An 18791-nucleotide genomic window follows, 5' to 3' on the forward strand; every position below is an offset into this window, starting at 1 on the left:
TCACCACGTACAGGTGCCCACGTCGAGGGGCCTAAACCTTGAACAATATTTCTTAGTTGGTATGTAAAGCCTAGTAGCTTCCAAGATAAGTTCTTTGAATGCTTCCCATTTTGAATTTGCTGTTGGTAACATCATCAGTTGGTCCCACTGTATAGAATTTAAATACTGTCTCAGTCCATCGTAGTCGCCTTTACGGAAGCAATAACCCTTCCCTTTACCCCTAATGGTAGTTATCTCTTTGAGTAAATCCCACTTCAGCACACTGTGATCACTGCCACTTAGTGGTTCATTTATCTGCAGATTCTTAATGCATGAAGAATCACTGCTGATAATCAAATCAAGAGTATTACTCCCTCTAGTTGCCTCCCGAACATGCTGATGTAGAAAACAATCATCCAATAAATCCACAAAAGCCCTGCTAGTGTGTGAGTAACCAGCCCCCAAATTCCAGTCAATATCTGGGAAATTAAAATCTCCCATTATAAGACTCTCTGATTTACTGGCCCACTCTATTTCTCTGTACAGTTTCTTATTATACTCATCAGAGTCATTAGGCCTATAGCACACTCCTACTCTCAATTTTGATCTCCCAATGCTTATGTCACACCAAACTGACTCAACACTGCACTGTCCGGCGATGTCGACTGGCTTCACTTCCTTGGTTTTTATGTGTTTCTTAACTCATAACCCCTCCCCCCTTCCTATCCTGTCTATCCTTTCTGTAGACGTTGTACTCCCCAAATTGCAGTTCTGCATCCCTTATATCTGTGTGACACCACGTCTCTGATATCCCAACAATATCTGCCTTTGATGTTTTGAGCAATACCTCAAATTCATCAAATTTATTTACTAAACTCCTAGCATTGGTGTACACGCAAGTATACCTGCACCTGTTTCTATTCTTAGCTACCCTAAGTATGTGTTTACTTGTGGTTAGTGTTAAAGTATTACAGGATCATCTTGACAGGAATGAAGTTATACAGAAATTACAGTATGGATTTGTTAAGGAGAGATTTTGTCTGATCAATCTAATTAGCTACTATGATGCAGTAACAGAGGAACTATATGCAAAAAATTATTTTGACATTATATACTTAGATTCCAATAAAGCTTTTGACACTCTTCTACATGCAAGACTGCTATACTTAGTCTTTCATGTAGACTTAGATGTAGAGTCTTTCATGCTATACTTAGTCTTTCATCTATAATTCAAACTTAATGTCTAAGTTTGCACATGACACAAAGGATGGCTAACAAGAAAAATAAAGGAAAACTGCTGCAACGAGACCCAGAAAAATTATGCAGGTAGGTTGAGAAGAGGCAATCGGGGTTCAACATTGATAAATGTAAAAGGATGCATACGGGCAGCAATAATCTCAAAATAGCATACCAATTAGGTGTTACTACACTCAAGGTAATGGAGAACAAAAGAGAATTGGAGTAATTGTAAAGTCCCACATGAAGTTATCTGCACAGTGCAGACATGCTGCTAGAACAGCTCATGGGATTCTGTCAATGATATACAGAAATTTTACAAGCTGGTTCAATAAATTGATTATTCCAATGTATAAAGCAATGGTTAGGCAATCTCTACAGAACCTCAGAGTCCACTGCTGAAGTATGACGTGCTGTAGAGATCATTTTCAGAAACAATGCTAGGTTACTGCAAACCTAACAAGTGCTTATGAGCAACACTATTGCTTCAAAATTATGATGGTGATTAGGCTTACTTTAAGCCTTAAATATTATGGGAGAAAACTGCCAATACTTACTTTTATTGTAGAGTGACAATGAATAATGATATTTTACCATAAATGCATTACATAATGCTTTAAAAGATGCAAGGTAAGAAAAGCACACAGAAATCATTGTACCAATGTAGAAATACAAAAAGCAACCACAACTATCTAGACCATCTAGCCAGATTAAAAACGAAAAAAAAAAAAAAGAATTATTCCTACTTTGTGATACAGAAAAGAACTAAATTTTGATACAAAATTATACAAAGCATAAATCACTCCAACTTAACAATTTACCCCAGGGGCTCATATCTGGTGAGTATGGGCTTGGCACACCCAGGGTCCTGAGCTGGCTATCATCATTTTTCTTTTTCTTGATGATTCCCCCCCCCTCTCTCTCTCTCTCTCTCTCTCTCTCTCAGGGTAATTCAGAAAAATTTTTTTTTTTTGGCTGGTGCAGCATAAGCCTCGGGCTTCCTTGCACCATATGGCTAATAATAATAATAATAATAAAATAATAACAGGTTGAAGGGATTTAATCCTAGCATTTTTATAAACTATAAAATTTTAAATAATTCATTTCCTCATTCTTATGGGAATTTTTGTCAGTAACGAGGAGGGGGTTATGTGTGAGTGAGATAAAAATGAAAAATGCATTCTCTTTCTGAGCCACAGCATTCATTAATACAGCACATTCTATGAATGAAAAATTTTAATTTCGTCAGAACACTCTTACAATCAATTGAAATACACAAGATATCGTTCATTATCCAGTCTTATTTTATTTGACAACTATAAATAAAAGTAACTCACCTAAATTTCCCCTATACCTTAACTGGTTTTTAATGCTGTAATGTATCACTAATTTTTCGTATTCTCTTTGAGAATTTCCAAGGATCTAGTAAAGAATTAATAAATTTGAATGTTTTCTCACAACTTATATATTTACTTTCACTGAAATATTTATATATGCCATAGAAGTAAAAAAGCTTATCAATCTGTTCATTTAGTCTGAATTAAATGCGTCGATGATAACAAAAGTATGCAGCATTATATATGTGTTTTAATTTAAAAAAAATATACTTTTTTGCTGGGAAATTATTCTGCCAAGCAAAAGAAAGTTTTTATTTGTTTATAAAAATTTGCTGTACATGCATCTTTATAAAAGAATACTCAGTTTCTGCATCATAACTCATCCATTTACTTTTGCCCTTTAAATTAAATGAGCAGATATATGTCAGAATTTATGACATCTAACTTATACAAATTGGTGAGATAAATCTCAGCAGCGCTTAAAATAACTAGACTAATTATATATCATTGTATCACTGACAATAATTTGCACTTAAATGAGCTGAATTTCAGTATTTATACACTGACCATTAACATAAAGGGCAACATACAAATACTGAAATAAAACCATTTCATTAAAATTACATATAATTTCAAAAATTTAAGATAATTTTTATTGAAATCAACTCAAAATAATACGATTTCACTTTTATTATCTTTTAGTTTATTGACTCTGTATTAATTCTAAGCATAAATTTCAACAATTGCAATAAAACACCTATGAATGATTTACAATACTGTAAATATAATGATAACCAGGAAACTTCTTGTTTTCATACACTTGGAATACATCATTAGCATGGCAGTAGAATAGACATAAAATAAATGTTTGCCAGAATAATTGAACTAAGTTCTTTAGGCATTTTTTTTTGTGCCCTAGGATTTAAATATGATTGGTGTGTAACAGGCACATATCAATAGCAACATCCAATGCTTGAGGCACCTTTCACAAAGTCATATTGGTGCACCCACCCCTAAAAAAGGATATAAATAATAATTGTAGGCAGCTATTTCAATATATTTTGTAATGATCAATGAACACAAAACACAATGTGGAATTTAAAAAAAAAACTGCAGTTACATTCTAACACTTTAAAATAAAAGAAAGTCTTCTGAGAATATTTATCATTCTGTTTCCTATAATTTATGGCTGAAACTAGTGAAACTACCATAGTAGGCTGAAACTGTAGTGAAACTACCATATTGCCAGGTGTGCAACTGCAGGGGGGTAAGTTTAGTTTCCCTACTGGGCCGAAAACAAATTTTGATAATAATGTAATGGACTGGTAACTTTTTAGGTAATGTTTGTAATAAAATACAAACAAAAAAAAATGGAATAATCACTCTCATTTTTAATTTTGAACTTATATTTATTTTAATTTTTAAAATTTATAAACTGGTGGTGGTGGTGGGGCTTGCATGTCTCAATGATCTACAGAGTTATGCTGGTTGTAGCTTGTTACTGGTAAGACCCCTCCTCCCCAAACCAGAAAAGTTTGTAGCTAGAGACCAAACAAAAAAAATACCCTGGTCCTCCATGTTGGGGGTTGATGCAATGGGCCAGCTCCCCATTCATCATAAAATATTCTTTCAATGCTAAAAGACCTAACAGAGAAAAAAAAAAAAAAAAATCAGACAGACAAATAGGAATCAAACTGGAAAACAGAAAAGGATTATAAATTTTGGCTGCTGGAATGTACAAGAAGTTAGCACAAAACAAGATGAAGTTTTATTGGAATTGGGAAAATATAAATTGGATGTGGCAGCCTTAACTGAAACAAAGAAGAAAGGGAGAGGTGAAGAAATGACTAGAGAATATATTTCTCTACTGAAAGATTGACTATCTCCATATAATGGGGGCATACTTATAACACTTTTGCCACTTTTGCCATAAGATTTCCTACTTAAGGCTCTGAACAGGAGTCTAGAAATCTCCTTCTTGAAGCTTCCCAATGTAAAAAAATAACCACATGAGGAAAAACATTTGTTGAACATCATTATCATAAAGCATTCAAGTGGAATGGACAAAAAAAAGAGGAACTATGAAAAGTAGTAGTTTTCTAGTACAGGGGGTCCCCAGTATTCGAGTATTCATTATCTGAGTCCCTGCAGTTACGAGGATTTGAAAATTAAAGAATTAAAGCTCTTTCCCTTGTGAAAATTGACCAAGCATTTTTTTTTTTTTTTTTTTTTTGTTGAGAACGATCGTGCAACAAATGTTAAGTGTGAAGTTAAAGACATAACTAAATGCTACGACACAATTTTATCTGAAAAAATAAGATGACAAAAAAAAAAAAAAACAACTCTGGATTCATTCTTGATTCATACAACTGAAAAATAGTGTAACTTCAATAAACTTTACTTAACTTTACATTGTGTAGCATATTATAATAAAAAATGTCTAATCAAATAATTTTCTCATTTTTCAGTTCCTTCCATTTTTTACTATGTAAAAGTACATAATAAACATTACTAGATAATATTAGTGTAGATACACCATATCTACTCATCCTTCACGAGCTGCCTGTGTATTGCACTACCTCGAGTAAGTAATGCTTCACTTGCAATACTAGAGTACTTGCCCACCCACAAATGAAAAGCCAACTAGCTTTGAAACAGTGCCGTCTTGGTGGTAGCACCCACCAAGAATACGTAACAATAGTCTTCTCTATTAGTGTGAAGCGTTACTTATTCGAGGTAAAGCAATACATGGGCAACTCATTGTGGATGATGCTTTTCACACTACTATCATAGTTTTTCTTTAAGAGTTGTCTATGGTGTATCTACACCAATATTATATAGATATAGAATCAAACTCTTAAAATATTATGACTAGTTGCATTTAATTTTAAATAATAAACATTACGAAAATTAGTCCCTGTTTTAAGTGGACTCATTATAAGTTGAATTTTCTGGAACCAATTATCCTCTGATAACGAGGATCCCCAGATCCCCTGTACCTTCAAAGGTATTTGCTGCAGAATGAAATACAGCTGATCCTGCTATCAGTCCTCATCCTGAGGTGACATACCTAGATGTGTTGATGTCCTTCCCCTCCAGAAGATACTTTCACACAAGATGAACCAAAAGATAAAAGTGGAAGATGATTTCATATATTTGATTCTGTCTAACTTAATATGGTCTAACTTAATTACTGTGAAAATGTTGGAAAAACTGGAGCCAAGAAATGATGCAGCAGTTCACAAAACATTTGAACCATGGAATGATGTACTTTGTCCATCAGTCAAGGATGGGCATGGTGGTACACTGTGGGAATACTTATTTGTGACTGTGTCAATGGCAAAAGGTTCAAGCATAAAATTGAAAAAAAAAGAAAAAAAAAAGAGAAATATATTTATATCCACATGTTCAGATTTTGGTGAATTTAAATGTATTTATTTTATCTTATGTTAAGATACTGTTTTGAACATTATTAACAGCAGCATATGTTAAGATACTGTTAACAGTATCCAAATAGTCATATAAATTCCTACAGTTATGGATGGCACTATTCTTTCATATCTTGCAAAAAAACAACTGGATTTGATTCCTCTTTCTGGCTGCAATTCAGCCAGCTTGATATTACCTGCTGGAATATAAAGAACTTTCATGTGATTTCATAGTTTTTCCATGCTCAAGTTAGGGACAGTATAGTTTTTCATTCTGGAGAAAAGGCAAGTCATAAAGACAAAACAGGCAATCTAGTTCCAGAATTCCTCCAACCCTCTTTCACTGCATCCAATCAACACTTGAAAGTATATCAATTTCAATGAATGATAAGCATTATTCATTTTAGGTTTGTGAAATAATGTTGATATTAGTAGTCCACTACAATTTGATCAGCTTCATTTAAAAAAAAAAGCTCTTTAAAAGAGAGGAGCTTTTTTTTTTTTTTTTTACTTCAAAGCATCCTGCAAATGTGAGGTGATCCTGTAAATTGCAACATCTGTAGACTAAGAACCTGCGAGGTGAACTGATTGAGATGTCTAAGGCTTTGTATAGTTTGAGCAAGCTCAATGCTGATGGGATTCTTTCTCTTGCTCAGATTATGCATTTGAGGGGCATAAATTCAAACTGAGGAAAGACGGTTACAGAAGACTAGATGTGTGGAAATTTGCCTTTAGCCAGAGAGTGGGTGATTGCTGGAACAAAGTTCCATCTGTCATTGTGGAAGTTAATAGCTTAAATAAATTCAAGGAAGAACTAGCCAAACTATTGAAGGAAATGAATAGGTGAAATGGGAGGTGTCATGATGTTTGCATTTTTTTTGGCTGATACTATAAGTTTGCTTTCTTGCATCATACACCATTACTAATGCATCTGATAGGAAAAGTAAACTGAACAGTGTTTGTCAAAAATTGTTCTGGGCTAAAATAAATATCCATTTATTAACTGCTTTATTATAGACATACCAATACAACAGTTAACAAAGATGAGCAGTGTATTTTTTTGTCACAGCACACTAGCTTGATCTCACAATGTTCACTTTCATGTCCACATACATTACCATAGAATCACAGACAGCTCTGCTTCCTTTACCAAACCAAAAAGACCGTTGTTGTTGTTTGGGTTTTTTTTAGGAGCATTAGCAACTAAGGCCATATTGCTCCGGGATATGCGGTGGTCATTCCCTGACCTTTCCACATCCTCCGTATTTGGTGGTGGCGGGCTCAAACCCCGGTCTAATCAAGAAGCGTGTGCTACGCAGTGCTGCTCCTCCCCCCCGGCTACGGAGGCACCTCCAAAAAGACCGAGTGACAGGTTACATGCAGAACAGAATTTCTGCTTATACATAATCTCTCCCCACAGAACTCCATAATCACTCCCTGCTAATGGTTCCTATACTGTGAGCCTAATGATATCATCTGGTTCATGAACAATGATCAGGTCTAGAATATCCTTACCCTTAGTATTTTTGCAAACATACTGATACAAATAATTATCATCTAGTTTATTTAAAAATTTTGCCTATCATGGCATGTTTCCCCTCTCACTTGCTCCAATCAATTAGGCAAACTGATTGGGGCAAGAAGACATTCATCCTTACTTGCTGGTTCCATCTGCATGTAGAGGCTCTCATCATAATCTTCACAATCTTTTGGTCTGTAGATTACTTCTACTCTCATAACATCTTCACTTCCAACTCACACGCAACATACCTGGTTTCTGTACTAGCATGCATCACCTTCTGAATCTGTGAAAGTTTTTGTAGTGCTCAGGCTGCTTTTGATAATAAGCATAATCGCACTACCCCTTCCATCTTCCATATCTTTCCTAAATAGATTGTAATGACATGGTGTAATTCATCATCCCATATTTCTGGGTGACCTATTCTGTCAGCATTAGTTGTTCTAACCAGCATTTTCAAACACTCCTTGCATTACTGTAGAGATGGTTAAGATCAAGTGTTCTTGTAGAGTTTACTATCCAAACACACCCCTTGAAGTTACTTAACCTTGTTTCTCTAGTATTAGCTTCTCATTCATTTAAACATTTGCTACCCTCAGCACACCTTGTCAACATCAGCTGTTACAGCAACAATCAAGGATCCTTGAAATGGTATGAGCATTATTTTTCCTCACATCATCAGATGAGCATGCATCTCTACTACTCTTGTCCACCTACTAACCACCCTAACCAGCAGCTCTCTGAACCCTTAAGGCCTGCTTGATGGCCTACAGGCAAAGAACCTCACACTGCCTTTGTTCAAATGTATTCTTCCTCTACATAATAGATTCTTACTACCAACAAATGCAAGCCACACTGATAAAAATTATAAAAATTTCCCCTCCAAAAGCCTTGCAGAGTCCCTCAGTCTTAAGTTAATCCACAAGGTCTTTCAGTATATAGTTCCTCCTACTACGTTTGAGCAAATTTGCAAGGGCACACATTCTGATCTAACTCGTGGCATTTTTTCAGCATGGTCCTATATTTATCCAACAAATCATCAGTTTGTATGCACTTAATATCATTAATCCCCCACACAAATAATAATACTCTCTTTACTCCCCTTAAAAGTTGACAATTTGTTAGTTACACCATCAGCTAAGGGTATCCCAGGAGATACCCTTAGCCACTTAGCCTTTATTACAAAAATATCACCTATTTTCTTGATAATGGAATCTCCCAATAAAACTAAAATGAGTTTAAATAGAGCAGTATGCACTGACTGTTCTGTTCTGAGTAAATGAAAAATGGTACTGAATTTGCAAGGCATTATTTACAAAACTATCCAAATCAACTTGATAACATATGGTTCTTTCATTTGATTGGAGACTATGGTCAATAGCAGCCCTATTGTGTAGACGCTCTCACACAACAAGCTGTGCACAATTTGGACTTGGTGAAAGAAATGGGACTTTTTTTTTTTTGTCTCTTTTCTCTATTTATATATGTATCTCTTCACAAGCAACATAACCTTCACAAGTCTTGCATTACAATACACACAAAGATATATAATTATGGACAATCTAAATGCCAACATTTAATCAATGAATTTCTTTTTTTTGCCCGATTTCCATTTGTCCAATTTAATGAAATTTAGTTTGGCTTGACAAATACAATCCCAAACACTGTATTTCACAAAAATCCATTCGAATGGTAGTCCCTCTGTTAAATGCAGATGAACAGACATGATGAAGACAAGAGGCACTCAGCGGGCACACACACATATAGGTTGAATAGAATAACAAGACAGCGGAAACAAAAATGCAGAAAAATGGAAAAAAGAGGAAGTAGTGTAGTGAAAGTATCTGTGTCAACTGCAAAGTTTGAAAGCCATTTTCAAAAAACTTCCATTTTAATCCTTGAATTTTTTTTCATTTATTTTGGTAACAAAATTTTATTTTCATTTTTATTTATATTTTTTGCCCTTTGGCTTATGGTTTATATCAGAAATTAAGACGTTTCTGCCATGCTTGCAATCATGGCTGTTGACACCTGACAAGAGGCCAGTTTTGTAAGTTATGTAGCAACATCCTTATTTTGTCAATTTTGTAATCATTTATTATACATTTTTAATCTTGTAATCTCTCTAATCTCTCTCTCTTGTAATCTCTTATTATACATTTTTTGTTACCTTCTATCACTATCTCCCTTTTATTTATTTATTTATATATATATATATATATATATATATATATATATATATATATATATACTTTTTAAAAATAACTAAATGCACAAGGCATAATGTGTTAAGAGTTTATCTATATAATATCGGTGTATCTACACCGATATTATATATATATATATATATATATATATATACAGGGTGTTTCAGTTAAACGTTTCAGAACTTCTAAGAGGGGTAGGGTACATCCTGACAACTCGAAATCATATAGCAATGTGGGGTCGGAAATGCTTTCCTGAAGCGGTGTTGTACACAGAAGCACCATAAAGAAAAGAGACCGTAAGTGAGAAATCGTTTTAATAATACATGAAAAGAAGCAAAAGGTACATGGATTAAAGTAAGTGTTCGAAGTTTCTTCCATGGGCTACAATGCACGCCTCACATCTCCGACGCATGGACATCCGAACATTCTGGAATACTCCAGGCGAATTTCGAATTTCTTCGGCAGCTACTGCGATTCTTGCAACCAGCTCCTCAGCATTGTCAACAGGGGTGTCATAAACTAGCGATTTCATATGACCTCAGAAATAAAAATCAAGACATGATAGGTCGGGTGACCGAGCAGGCCAACGCACGGGACCACCACGTCCGATCCACTGTTGACCAAATGTGACATCCAGGTAGTTACGAACATCTCCGCTATAATGGGCAGGGGCTCCATCGTGTTGGAACCACATTGTCTGTTGCGTCGATGCAGAAATCTGTTCATCTCTCAAAAGTTGTCACCCGACCTATCATGTCTTGATTTTTATTTCTGGGGCCATATGAAATCGCTAGTTTATGACACCCCTGTTGACAATGCTGAGGAGCTGGTTGCAAGAATCGCAGTAGCTGCCGAAGAAATTCGAAATTCGCCTGGAGTATTCCAGAATGTTCGGATGTCCATGCGTCGGAGATGTGAGGCGTGCATTGTAATCCGTGGAAGAAACTTCGAACACTTACTTTAATCCATGTACCTTTTGCTTCTTTTCATGTATTATTAAAACTATTTCTCACTTACGGTCTCTTTTCTTTATGGTGCTTCTGTGTACAACACCGCTTCAGGAAAGCATTTCCGACCCCACATTGCTATATGATTTCGAGTTGTCAGGATGTACCCTACCCCTCTTAGAAGTTCTGAAACGTTTAACTGAAACACCCTGTATACACACACACACACACACACACACACACACACACACACACACACACACACACACACACACACACACACACACACGAACATGCCTAAAATAGGATAAAAAATTATACAGTAGATTTTAAAAATCAAAAATGTAGCTAAACATACACACGAGTTTCCAAAGTGCGTGTCACATCAGGTGTCAACAAATTTTTGCATCACAGCAGCATTGTCTTCACTCTGATTTACTTTCATTGCCTATTTATATAATACAATTACTGATTACTGCATAAAAAAATTATTTCTTCACATACTTCATGCTTGGAGACAGTACACTCTACACATGTTCTTTCTCTGTGAAAGATAACAAACCTGGTTAATTTCAAATAGCTGCAGTTACCATCAACTTAAAGATGAAGAACAAAAGGTGTGGGTGACAAATAATTACAAAATTCTATGTGGAATGTCAATTTCTGATACCTACACAGTGTGTTGGCATCAAAAAAGTTAATAATAAATAAATTAATTAATTAATAAATAAATGATGATCCAAGTTTTAGCTGACAGGAACATGGCTCATATTTAATGCCTTTTAGCTTTAATTTAATGCAGATAAGTAGAGCCACTAGTTAACTTCTCACAATATTGATTCTGTGAATACCAACATTTATTCATTAACCTATATTATATTTATTTAATAAACAGAAAACTGTTTTCATTTTTTAAAAAAAACAAGCTCTTAGCATAAAATTCCTTTATGTAGTTATCAAACATTTTATGATGCCAAGCCATCTGAGGGAAGGGGGAATATTGATTCCAGTAACTTCTGGACCTGCCCCTATGGCACATTTTCAACATAACATGTGGCACACTACAGGAAAAGGCTGATCATTCCTGTTCTAGAGTTTCACTTTGTGCATTATAGCCTTAGACACTAATGAGCCATAAAATCCTAAAACAAGCAACCAACCAACCTGTTCTAAAGCATGAGCCTCATTTGTACAACGTGCAAATATACATTTCTGCAAATGGCAATCACATTGATGATTTATTGTGAATAATAATAATTGCACTATCACACAACAGAAATTTTTGCAGAGATCTGTGGTATCTTCCTACAGACTAATTGTGAAAGGAGTACCCTGAAAATCGACAGGCATGTTTTTTTAATAAATTTGATTTTAGAAATTCGTGTTAATTATATCACGTGTTTTATGTCACTTTATTTCAGTGTAATCATATTATTTTGCATCCCTTTCACTAATACTGGACGTGACTTCACAAAACTCGCACATTTTCAAAAAAAAATTCATAAGAACTGGTTTCTTTTGTTGTTAGGAACCTTTTTAAGAAAATGAAAAAACAAAAACCCTCTTAATGAAATTATGCCTACTTGCCTTATTAAAACATCCTAGCAGATGTTTCAATAATGCAAATAATACACCAAGTGATCACTGAATTATTACCACCTACCTAATACTTCATAGGTCCTCCTTTTACCCTCAGTACAGCAGCTATCCAACGTGGCACTGATTCAACAAAATGTTGGAAGCATTCGGGATGTACGACCAACCAAGACGTGTGTGATGCGGTCAGCAATGCAGGTTTGGAAGTGATTGGTGTATCAAGATGTCTGATATGCCTTTCCATAGTGTCCCACAAGTACTCTGTGGGATTGATATCAGAGGAGTTCGGAGGCCAATCGATATGCTGTAAGTCAGAACTGTGTTCCTCAAACCATTCCTGCACAACAAGTGCCTGATGGCTCAGTGCACTATCATCTTGGAAGACACCATTGCCATTCGGGAAAAAAGTGTAACATAGCGGGGTGTACACAGTCAGCAAGCAGTTAACGATAGTGGAGACCACTGATATGTTGTTCCACGTGTATCAGGGGTCCAAGTTCCTGCCAGTGAAACATGCCCTACACCATAAAACAGTCTCCACTGGCCTGCACTTTTGATACCATGCATGATGGATCAAGAGCCTCATGTTGTTGACGCCAAATCTGTACACGACCATCCACGGTGTGGAGTAAATAACGTGACTCATCCAACCAGCACACCTTCTTCCAGTCTTCTAACATCCAGCTTGCATGCTCTTTGCACCAGGCAAGTCTTTTACGCCGATGAACCTTGGTTAGGAGAGGATGCTGTAGGGGTCGTCTGCTGGTATAGCCCATATGTAAAAGCATGCGACGCATGGTCACGCCAGATATTGTTCCGGGTTGGCCCATGTTGTATTGGATAGTCAACTCTTCAACAGTGCTGCATCTGTTTGCCAGTACAAGTCGTCGGACCCGGCACTCACCTCTAACATCAAACTTTTGCTGACCTTTGCAGTTTTGCCATCGGGTCATTGTTTGACCATTTTGATGCCAGTCCTGGTACACTTTAATTTGGCGGCTCTCGAATACCCCACCAGTTCAGCCGTTTGGGCAATCGAGGCACCAGCTCATCAAGCACCCACAATCTGTCCTTTATCAAAGTCCGATAAATCCTTCCTTTTACCCATCACGCTCAGAATTTTACTACATAATGAACCACTGACACCTTATCTATGCTACGTAGGTCAGCTAACTCTGCACTCGCGTACCTCACGTGGTCAACATGTCGCACTCAGTTTTCATAGGGGTGGTCATAATTCAGTGATCGCTCAGTGTATACCTCATCCTAATTAACCTGAAATGGTTTTGAAAGACTTTTTTTTTTCACATTAATTTTTCCAACCTGGGAATGGAATTATATTCTACCATGTACCTTTTCCCTGATTTTTCTCTAAAATGATGATACAATATTTCCTGATTTTGCTTCAATTTTCTAATTTATGATAGATCAAATGTTAGCTGGTATGTAATAAATGACATGTGAATATGCTAATTTTGTGAGTATATACATATGATAAAAATTAAATTCTCCCTGAAGGATGGATAAATGGATAAAGGTGAGCTACTGCTCAGTGGGCCCCCTCAAATCAGACAATGGCATTTTCCTGAAATTTTTTAAATCCTACAAACATTTAATTCCAGTTTCTGGGATAAAAAACGTTGGAAACCTGATGGAAATGACAGTGTAATAAAAAAAAAAAAGAAAAAAAAAAAAAGAAAAAAAAAAAGAAGAATTGGACAAATTTGCAAATCTTAATGAATGAAAGACAGCTTCCAATGAAAAAAATTATAATAAAAACATATTGCATTCTTCTTGACAGGGACAGGTTTTGGCTCTCAGGGCCCAAGGTGCAAAAGGTGGCTGACTGGAATCTTCCCAATGGGGACCCTCTGAACCATTTCATGGGCAGCCCCCCCCCCAAGTCTTATATCCTATCCTTCCCCATAAGCCAAATCTGCCCCTTCTATTTTGGCTAGGTATGGGGAAGATTAAGGAAGAAGACTGACTGGGTAGGGGTGTGAACGGTTAGCAAACCCTATTTCTATTAAAGTTGCTCATTTAGCAGTATGGGATAGCCCAAGCCTCTACATTCCCTTCTACTGTCCCCCCCTTCTGTTTCAGTGACACTAGATGGAGAAAGAGAGAGATAGTCAACACCAAAAATTTCCAACTGAAGTCACTGAAAGGAAGGGGGTGGGAGGCAGAAAGCAAAACCTTCTCTACAGCCTTTTTGGCATCAGTGGACCCACCCAACAATAGCTTCTCATTGTATAACTCCTGAGGTCCAGCACAAAACAGGTATCATATCATACACTAATCACATACACCCAACAGACCACATGATCAAAAAAAGGCCAAACTAGGTTGCCAGTAACAAGGTCAAACAGTATGGAAATAGCAAGCCAATAAAGGGCTGTAGACAAGATGCAAGTTAGTCTCTTTTTTTTGGGAGGGGGAGTCCAAAAAAATCGTAATGCGTGTTTATTTTAATTTGAATCTATATCCAAATTTCCATGTTTCAGACTTCAAATAACTGAAAAGTTATTACATTCAGTGAATTGATTGATTTTTTTTTTTTTTTTTTTTTACATTCAGGAGCTGTCAGTGATTGATTGCCTTTCACAATTTGCACATTAGAAGAGAAAAAAAATGTTTGGAACATCTGCACATTCAATCCCAGAAATGGAGTATGAAATAATGAATTTCAACCCTTAATTTTTATAGCAACCTAATCCACTGGATAGATAGCCAAAAGTGCTTTAGTACAACAGACTGTCAAAAATGTGTTTAGTTGTCAATGATGAACACACCATGCAAATATCATGACTGCCTATTTACAGGAAGAAAAACCCAAATTCTAAGACAGAAGAAGAGCCACAACCTGAGACCAACTATAGACTGCCACATGAAAAGTTCCTGTTAAACCACAAACAGGGATATAAATAATAAAAAAAAAAAAAAATCTTTTGCCATTTTTTGTTAATGTGTATTGAACACCATTCAGTTTTTTTTTTTTTTTTTGGAATCAAGACTAGATATAATTTAAAATTATATGCACTTTGTAATGCCATCCATTCTTTTAACTTTAAAAGGAAAACAATTACAAATGACATTTTTTAATTACAATAATAAACCAGCAATGACAGCCAATCTTGTTGGCTCACCAAGCATTGCATTACATAAGCAGGTGCATGGTGCCTTTTGTATGCAATTTGATACAACCTTTTTTGAGGAAAAATAATAAATTGGAAATAAAGGCAATTACTTATTTTTGTTATTTTAAAATTATCTCAAATTTTATTTTACTTTTTAATTAAAAATGAATAAAATTCCAAAACTATAATGAAGAAACACTAAAATTCACATGGGCACTGCCTTAGTAGGCATTTTAATTTTACTTTTTTTTTAGTTGCAAGTGTACACCAACTGACCTACTTGAGAGTTATTATAATTATTATTATTAGCCTTACGGTGCAAGAAAGCCTGAGGCTTATGCTGCGCCAGCCAAAAAAAATTTCCGAGTTACCCTGAGGGAGAGAGAGAAGTAGAAAGGAATCACCAAAAAAGAGAAGAATGATGATATCCATCTTGGGATCCTGGGTGTGCCAAGCCCATACTCACCAGATGTGAGCCCCTGGGGGTAATTTTTAACAATGATTACTTCCTCCATTCCAACAGGAAGTAGAGTATTATCAGTCTGGTGATGGAAATCAAACCCAGATATTTCTGTAAGTGCCAAGTAGTATAATCCTTCAAAATCGTGGATATTAAGCAGACAAGAAATTTCTTTAGCTAGTTTTAATGTAACCAGTAAACCAGTGCAAAGTACACATTCTCAAAAGGAAAGTGTAGTTGTCTATAAATTGCATGTTTCAGGGCCAGGAGCAAGCCTGATGTCACTCCAAGTGATACACTTCCTATAATAGCACCAGTGCACGAGACCCCCCCCCCATCAGACAAATCAAAACAGGATAGATAATGTAGGCACTGACATGGGCAGCAAATGGGAGACTATAAATAGGGTAAAGGTACCAAAAATCTTGAAGCTGAAACAACAAAAAGTTTATTCTAATGGTTCAAAAATCATAAGAAATAAAAACAAATTTTAACATTTATTAGTAGCTATGTGAACAAAAAAATGTCAATTACCAAGGTAAAAGTTACAAATGAAAACTCTTTCTTTCTTTTCCACTATTAAACAAAGGGCCAGTGGTCACCACTGTAATCAAAAGATGAGCAATAAAAAGATCCATCAGTTCATCTAATTCCAAATTTTTCTGGAATCCAAAGTTTAATCTCATTTCCAGTTAATTAATGGGATAAAAAAAGTTAGGATAAAAAATGGGATAAAACATTACTTTAATTTTTAAGACACCCTTTATAAATAATTGCACTGATCAAATTCCACATTCATTATTATTATTATTAGCAATATGGTGCAAGGAAGTCTGAGGCTTATGCTGAACCAGCCAAAAAAAATTTCTGAGTTACTCTGAGAGAGAGAGAGAGAGAGAGAGAGAGAGAGAGAGAGACAGAAGTAGAAGGGAATCACCAAGGAAGAGAAGAATGATGATATCCAGCTCGGGACCCTGGGTGTGACAAGCCCATACTAACCAGATGTGAGTCCCTGGGATGAATTATGATTGCCTTTCAACATTTAGTCTGTTTTAATGCTTGTATAATGCATGCATGTATTCAGTGCATATGCCTTCAATACTAATGCACTTAAAGAAATAACATATGTATAAAGAAATTTATGCATGAATGATTCAATACAAGCATTACTTTAATTTTCAAAAAAAAAAAAAAAAAAAGAAGAAGAAGGGGCAGCATCTTTATTCCTCACCTAAAGGCCTAATAACCCCTGGGCTCACATCTGGTGAGTATGGGCCTGGTACACCCAGGGTCCTGAGCTAGATATCATCATTCTTCTTTATCTTGGTGATTCCTCCCCTCTTACCCTGAGAGAGAGAGATCTCAAGGTAATTCAGAAAAAAATATTTATTTGTCTGGTGCAGCATAAGCCTCAGGCTTCCTTGCACCATATGGTTAATAATAATAACAGCCCTGCCCATAATGATGCTGAATGGGTACATATCAGCATTAAAGATAACCACTGCCCTTAATTCCGGCACCATTCAGTGTGCTTTGTGCTCGAAATAATACACACAAGCTCAGAGGAAAACTACTGTCTACAACTTACTTGCCCCAAAGCAGTACAAGTCATGGGGTATTAGAATACTATGTATCTGCACACATTTTTCTACCAGTTTCTGTTTCCTGGACAAAAACTCAATGGTAAAGCATGCAAGCCTCACCAGTGACTGATCAAATCAACTATGGTGAGAAAAATGCCCATAAAAAAGGTCTAACCATCTGAACAAGAAGCACTCTACTCCGGACTGAAAACAGAAACTGAACACAGGACACTACACTAAACACAGTAATAGGTGGTATAACCACTATACCATTCCATTGGGACCGAAGTTAATATTTTTTCGAAACTCTAAAGGATTTGTATCAGAATGCAATACAAACTCTCTCATAAATTCCATATATTACTGCCTTAAAAATGAATCCCAATAACATTATTTGAATGCAACTAAAGCATGCCAATGTAGCTAAATAGCTAAAGGAATGTTTCTCAACCCTCCTCTTTTGGCGTACCATTCAACAAACACCTCCCTAACAGTAAAACTAGCTTAATTTGTGTTTTTTTTTTTTTCCTTTCCTTATAATGTGTCGTATTTTTTATTCATTATAATACTACGCGACTCTATTTCATCCAGCACATTCTTCAAGACCCGCTGTGGTGTCACGATCCACCAGCTGAGAACCACTGACTTAATGTGTGTTTACCTGTTTCACTGTTGGTGGCAGCTTACTCCACGGACAATTCTGCCTTACATACGTTTCAACGTCAGCATTCATTATCACGTAACACAAAAATTCACACACGTAAAAAATTTACTACATAAGCATGATCAGCACGCACATATTAAACCACGAAACAAACGTTTAAACACACACTCCCACAATTACCCGTCAAACGATCAAAAATCCAGCGCAAACACAACATTACATCTCACTTACTAGCGACCTCTAATATCGAAAACTCACAAACTAAAAAAATCTATCCCTGGATGAAAAGCCGTAAGTCTGGAAGAAAAATGTTTACATTCCTCGCTCAAAATTGATTAGGCCACAGTGTCAAAAAGGGCCACTAAAAGTTCTTTCCGTTTCTATGGGAAGTATTTCTCAACTGCGATAGGCAAACTAATTTGTTAGGAATAGCGAGGTTGTTAATTAGACTACCTGCAGTGAATAAATAATGAATTTTACTATTAAATTTTAAACAACACTATTCATATTAATGTTTGGGAAAAGAGTGGGGGAAGGGAATAAAGTAGTCTTTACTGACTACTTGATTTTTGAGTTCTGTAACGAATATTCTTCCAGTGATGATGGCCAATGAAGCCTCAGCACGTTGCAATAATTATCATGGCATTTGACAGGCAAAATTCTGGTCTATCCTAACAGAGAATAAAAGATTTATGAAG

At 35.9% G+C, this 18791-nt stretch overlaps 1 protein-coding gene across 1 annotated transcript in view; it reads right to left on the minus strand.

Moving 5' to 3' along the window:
* Nucleotides 1–18224, minus strand: part of LOC150085447 (protein FAM91A1) — a 211016-nt gene extending 192792 nt beyond the window's left edge. The window contains exons 1-2 of the mRNA XM_090374568.1: nucleotides 18091–18224; nucleotides 2553–2637 (exon numbers count right to left, since the gene is read on the minus strand). Of these exons, the coding sequence (XP_090230694.1) occupies nucleotides 2553–2637; nucleotides 18091–18162 (157 nt within the window). The 5' untranslated portion in view covers nucleotides 18163–18224. The remainder of the gene's footprint in view (nucleotides 1–2552; nucleotides 2638–18090) is intronic.
* Between the last annotated feature and the right edge of the window lie 567 nt (nucleotides 18225–18791).

This window comes from Mastigoproctus giganteus, chromosome 5, assembly GCF_048544385.1.
Source record: "Mastigoproctus giganteus isolate SK-2022 chromosome 5, ASM4854438v1, whole genome shotgun sequence".
Classification (NCBI taxonomy): Eukaryota; Metazoa; Arthropoda; class Arachnida; order Uropygi; family Thelyphonidae; genus Mastigoproctus; species Mastigoproctus giganteus.